Genomic DNA, 6,880 nt, shown 5'->3' on the forward strand with positions numbered 1-6,880 from the left:
ATTAGGGAACGCCTACTTTGTGAAGTGCGCGTGTGTAATAACTAAATTCGCATTTGCACTCCTTCAAAACAACGCAATCTTTTGAAACTTTGGCAAAGCGTAAGGTCTACAAAACTTAGTTTACTCTGTTCGTAACAGATTTTAGTTTTGGGAACAGAAAATTGTATTGAGATACAATGTAATCCATCTCGTTACATCTTCTCCGACTGCAGAGTGGACTAAGTTTTGTAGTGAGTGGAAAAGCCAAGGGAATGCTTTACATTTATACATCCGGTGGAATTTTTGTCTCATTGTTCTATCTGTGTAATTAAATAACACGTGTGAATCATGACAGGCTACAAACTTGAGCCGACTGCGAGCTGGGGTAGGCTAGGTCGTTTCACGTCTCAGGCCCTCGGAGGAAGCCGATTGAGAGAGGGGTGAATGTGCTGCTAAAAAAGGCAAATCCGGGGGAAGCAGACGAGCAAAACGAATGATTCTACTCGTTCACAAAGAGACAGGCGTGATTAGAAACTCAGTCCGATCAAGAATAGGCCTATAAGCGTTCTGAACTTTGATCAATGCTGGGCATAATATTTAGATGTTGATCCGTAATTGATTTCTTGATTGTGTATCAAATATAAACAGGCTATATATAGTTTTATTTTATTTTTTACAAATGAGGAAAAATGACCCAGGTCCGGATCTCGTACTCATATGTAGTTACAGCTCTGTGTGTGCAGGTTATGCTTTTAATATGACTGAAGGCTCTACTACCGACTGAAGCGATGCGCTCGCCTTCAACCACCAATTTCACGGCGCTGTTTGTTTGCGCATGGCCAGTCGCTCTCGAGGTCTTTCCGTCTCACTCGCAACTGGCATCTTTGTACAAAAAAAATCTTATCACTGGTGCATCAACACCTGGGGTAGGTTTTTCTTTATTGTGTTTAATATTGATATATCAAGAGAGGAGTCAGCCGTTTGTTTTTTTTATGCATAGGATGTTTGTTATAGTATTGTAGGCTAATGTGATTATTGTTGAATATTTGTCCTCTTTGATTCATTGACGCATAGGCCTATATATAGATATCGACCTCTTAAAACGTAACATTTCATCTAATAAATAGGCAACGTTTTGTGATGGTCATCAAGGTCATCCCAGTGTTGATTGTGCACTGTTTTTAAAAACTATAAAACCTATATCGTGTGTTAAAATTGAAGGGATTTCATGATATATAGGCCTAATTCATATAGAAAATGTGTCAGTAGCCGACTGTTGGAGGTAAATATTTAGCCTACAGCCTATTGTCACACAGCTAGACTCTCGTCAATCTCTAGATCTGGTAGCCTACAATTAGCAGATGAGCTATGATTATGATAATGAAAAAGGTTGTTCTTGTTAATAATATATCAACGTTTTTTGACTCTCCACCCTTTTTAATGATAATCGGAGCATCTGTGTTACCAGCAGTAGCACTACATGGTGGCGTTCCATCGAGGTTAAATGGTTGGAGGGATGCATTTATTCCCAAATAAATAGTCTACAATCTGCGAATCAACAGTGAAGTGTTTAATATACATATAATTAAAATAGCCTGCATGGATCAGTAAATGCTGGTTTGGATTGTTAACATTGCCAGCGTTCAATGTGATTATAGTGCATTTCTAGGCAGTGATTTTCCTGATTAAGGAATGCGCTCTCCATGACCAAGGTTTACACACTTCAACGCTTTAATTTGAAATACTTATTGTTTTGTGACGACTGCATATGTTATTCTATCTCATTTAAAGAAATATATTGTGGCCTTTGTTAACCTAGAATATTATATTTCGACTTAAATTACACTTAGATTTCACTAAATATGGTGGACTATTCAAATTTGGGAGGCAGGCACTGCATGCGTAATAAGCCTACATGTCAATGTCTATTTCATAATTTCATAAATTTCTGCAGGTGTTCAGCAAAATAATTAAGGGTGGCATAATTTAACGACATGAGCAGATCCACTGAATGTCGATGGAGTCTGTGAAATCTGTAGAGCTCCATGATTTGGGGGATGGGGACAAGCGCGCTGCCTGCGAGGCCGCTACAACTCCGGGACAAGGTCCTCGGACAGCGCCCAGAGCTGGAATCGAGAACACGTCATATCAGGAAGAAGAGCACGAGATGAGGTTCAGTGACCCAGCCAGCTCGAGTGTTCATCGGCCCATGTCTAATGATAGGGGCTACCAGACACAACCCCAGCCTTTCCAGCGAAATGAGCTGTCACCCCGGTCTGAGGAGGGCCATGTGACTGACTTCAATGACCATTCTGTCGACTATGGATTCATATCTGCCCTGGTGTTCTTGGTGGGTGGAATAGTACTGGTAATCATTGCCTATACCATCCCCAGAGAGGCTAAGGTCAACCCAGACCTGGTGTCAGCTCGTCAGATGGAGAAACTGGAGATGTACTACGCACAACTGGGCTCGCACCTCGACAAGTGTATCATAGCAGGCCTGGGACTGTTGACTCTAGGGGGAATGCTCTTGTCCATCTTGCTAATGGTGTCCATATGCAAAGGTGAGCTGTACCGCCAGAGGACTTTTGTCCAACCCAGGAAGACGTACGGGTCGATTCACCTGCGGATGAGACAGTTGGGCGAGGGGGGAGAATCTATTGTTGAATGTGAACCTAGTCACACTGGCACCACAGCTCCAGCCATAAGTACAGATGGAACACAGATGTCCAGTGGAACCCAACAGGAGTAGCACAATCTGAGCACATTTCTATCCACAGACTATGTGAAGGGTTGTAATCATTGCTTGAGGGGCTTTGTGAAAAGTGAAGCAAGCAAGGTAAGCTGAATGTGGTTAAGACGAAGAGCACATCTGGAACTACACATCATGTATTGTTGGATGTAGGATCAAATCAGAGACTGAGATGGAACTGGAAAGCACAATGGGCACCCTTGAGGAACTCATTGTATAGGCTAACTTGACATGCTGTAAACAGATGGCTATCAGCATCTTTTCAAGACTTGAATATATGTCTGGATAATATATTTATTACATTGTTAATGAACAAAACATGTACAATATGTATAGGCCTACAAATGCTGTTGTTGTTATTGTTATCATGTAAGGATACAATGCCTTAAAAAGTTAGTCACTGTAAATTGTGTACACATATGCTAACATTCTAAGCTCATGTGAGCCAATAAGCCAAGTTAAATATGTAGCAACTCACTGGAGCCACTTAACCTGTTGGTTGTTATTATAACGTGGTCTTGGCAAGAAAATACAGCAGCACAAACAATAACATCGAAGCAAGTGAAATGTTAGATATGCATCAGAGGCTTTGGGCCATGTTTTTGACGAATTTAAGAAAACAACAGATTATTTTATTTCATAATGATGTGGAAATATGTATACCAAATGTGGAGAACCGGCAACAACTTTTCCTCCAAAATGTGTTAAGGAGATTGTCCACACACACATACCATCATGCAAGGTCTTGACCAAAGAAATGGGGTCATAATTATATACTATAATTGTCCCAGTTGTTTGCTACAAATTTAGCCTTTATCTTTAAAAATACATTAGAGCCATTTGGTAACATAGATCATATATCATAGAAGTCCTTATGAAACTTTGCAATGGAATAATGGAGCTGGAATAATAAATCTCTCTCTTTCTCTCTCCCCCCTCTCTCTTTTCAAATCAGCATGTTAAACAGCAGCAGCACAATATTTATTTATTATAAATATCAAACATTCATGATAGTTAAATATATCGCCTCCAGATAACAGTTATTATCCAAATGAAATATTATTACAGACCAAATTATTTAATGCAAACCAAAGGCCTTTTCAAATTATTTAATGGAGAAAGCTAATCACTTATAAAGAAAGTGGTAAGAACAAAGTACTAGTATACAGATGATAATTTTCTTACCATCTGGTGATGCATTACATATAGAGCAACTGAATGAGACAATTTATAAAGCTCAGAAAGCATATTAATGATTTAAAGCTAAGGCTCCTTTAACATCAACTGAGGCTAAGGATTTGGCAATTTGTCTTCTCTTACAATTCAAATGCGAAGTTGATATCCATTCAGTGTATGTAATAAATGTAATAGCCCAACATAAAAACACATCTAAATCAGAGTGTATATATTAGTCACATGCACAGGGTTAGATGTGTTTGCAGGGTACATTGATATTCGTATGCTCAGAGCTCCAACAATGCAGGTCAAAGAGAAGTGAGTGAAACAATAATAACAAATAGTAATAGAAATAATACTAAGTAAAATAATATATAATAATCAAAAAATTCAAATGCTGTGTTGTACACTCATTGTTGGGATATATTGGCAAGTGCACTTTTGGAAAGGAGGAGCACATTTTCCTGGAAGAAATTACAAATATCTGGCTTACTGCTATTAGCCATATATACTGTAAGTTATGTAAAGGTGGCCATTGTTTTAATTTTAAATCATGGAGTTAATATTATATTCACAACAAATATAGACAATATATCAGAGAATTAAGTTTACAGATATTTAACAACTATTTATATACATATATATACAGAACCATCAACCATTGGATCAATGTATCGTAGAAAATATTTGACCTCCACAATTGCTGCTGTTCACGTCATAGGCCTACTCATAAGTATTGTACATTGATGAAACTTGCAGAGTAAATTAGTCGTAGATATCAGTTCAAGGTTTTAGGAGGCTTTTTCTTATAATGGTGTTTTCAACAATCAATAAAGTGTCTGTCTATAGGTTATGACCAAGAGTAACGTTGCATTGCTTGTTATTCAAACTGTTAAATAGAGAGGATCTGTTGAATGCCCATGTTAATCTGATTGTGTTTGATGAATGTTAGGTAATGTTGTATTACTACAGAGATGTTGGACTCATAAAGGCCCTGCTAGTCTAAGTTTTCAGTTATTACACGTGAATACATACATTTCACATATGCACAACTGGAATACACTTCAATACCTTCTCACTTAGTTTGGGTACCAGTCTGTTTTTGCCATCATGCCACTCTTTGCCACTCTTTTTCATGCCAAAGACGACAATGAGTTGACATGATAGCACCAACATGATTTGGGACTAGGCTACTTCTCACTCAAGGATCATGAATGAATGTAAACTATCCCAAAATGTGAACAACTGTGGCATCACAATAATACTCACAGTATTCATATTATGGTTGATGAAATACTGATGTATGTTGACATTTGATGATTGAATGACGGTTCGCATGATGTCATCTTCACATTTTACACACAAAAACCACACAAGAACTTATGTTATCACAATTACAGTTGAAGTTGGAAGTTTACATACACCTTCGCCAAATACATTTAAACTCAGTTTTTCACAATTCCTGACATTTAATCCTAGTCAAATCCCTGTCTTAGGTCAGTTAGGATCACCACTTTATTTTAAGAATGTGAAATGTCAGAATAATAGTAGAGAGAATGACTTATTTCAGCTTTTATTTCTTTCATCACATTACCAGTGGGTCAGAAGTTTACATACACTCAATTAGTATTTGGTAGCATTGCCCTTTAAATTGTTTAACTATGGTCAAACATTTCGGGTAGCCTTCCACAAGCTTCCCACAATATGTTGGGTGAATTTAGGCCCAATCCTCCTGACAGAGCTGGTGTAACTGAGTCAGGTATGTAGGCCTTGCTCACACATGCTTTTTCAGTTCTGCCAACAAATTGTCTATAGGATTGAGGTCAGGGCTTTGTGATGGCCACTCCAATACCTTGACTTTGTTGTCCTTAGGCCATTTTTCCACAACTTTGGAGGTATGCTTGGGTCATTGTCCATTTGGAAGACCCATTTGCGACCAAGCTTTAACTTCCTGACTGATGTCTTGAGATGTTGCTTCAATATATCCATATAATTTTCTTGCCTCATGATGCCATCTATTTTGTGAAGTGCAGCAGGCCCTCCTGCAGCAAAGCACCCCCACGAAATGATGCTGCCGCCCCTTTTTTCCTCCAAACATAACAATGGTCATTATGGCCAAACAGTAAACATTTTGTTTCATCAGACCAGAGGACATTTCTCCAAAAAGCACAATCTTTGTCCCCATGTGCAGTTGCAAACCGTAGTCTGGCTTTTTTAATGGAGGTTTCGGAGCAGTGGCTTCTTCCTTGCTGAACGGCCTTTCAGGTTATGTCCATATAGGACTGGTTTTTACTGCGGATATATATACTTTTGTACCTGTTTCCTCCAGCATCTTCACAAGGTCCTTTGCTGTTGTTCTGGGATTGATTTGCACATTTCACACCAAAGTACGTTCATCTTTAGGAGACAGAACGTGTCACCTTCCTGAGCGGTATGAAGGCTGCATGGTTCCATGGTGTTTATACTTGCGCACTATTGTTTGTACAGATGAACGTGGTACCTTCAGGCATTTTGGAATTTCTCCCAAGTATGAACCAGAGTTGTGGAGGTTTTTCTGAGGTCTTGGTTGATTTAATTGGATTTTCCCATGATGTCAAGCAAAGAGGCACTGAGTTTGAAGGTAGGCCTTGAAATACATCCACAGGTACACCTCCAATTGACTTAAATTATGTCAATTAGCCTAACAGAAGCTTCTAAAGCCATTAATTAATTTTCTGGAATTTTCCAAGCTGTTTAAAGTCACAGTCAACTTAGTGTATTTAAACTTCTGACCCACTGGAATTGTGATACAGTGAATTATAAGTAAAATAATCTTTCTATAAACAAATGTTGGAAAAATGACAAGTGTCATGCACAGAGTTGATGTTGTAACCGACTTGCCAAAACTATAGTTTGTTAACAAGAAATTTGTGGAGTGGTTGAAAAACAAGTTCAAGTGTATATAAACTTCCGACTTCAACTGTACATTATCAT

The 6,880-nt window shown here is 38.5% G+C and overlaps 1 protein-coding gene across 1 annotated transcript; it reads left to right on the forward strand.

Moving 5' to 3' along the window:
* Positions 1–228: 228 nt before the first annotated feature.
* Positions 229–5,415, forward strand: LOC124008207 (transmembrane protein 74B-like). The gene is made up of 2 exons (XM_046319316.1): positions 229–905; positions 1,934–5,415. Exon 2 carries the CDS (start codon positions 1,991–1,993, stop codon positions 2,729–2,731), a length of 741 nt encoding a protein of 246 aa, XP_046175272.1. The 5' UTR covers positions 229–905; positions 1,934–1,990; the 3' UTR covers positions 2,732–5,415.
* Positions 5,416–6,880: the final 1,465 nt, after the last annotated feature.

Source organism: Oncorhynchus gorbuscha, linkage group LG21 (genome assembly GCF_021184085.1).
Source record: "Oncorhynchus gorbuscha isolate QuinsamMale2020 ecotype Even-year linkage group LG21, OgorEven_v1.0, whole genome shotgun sequence".
NCBI classification, from domain to species: domain Eukaryota; kingdom Metazoa; phylum Chordata; class Actinopteri; order Salmoniformes; family Salmonidae; genus Oncorhynchus; species Oncorhynchus gorbuscha.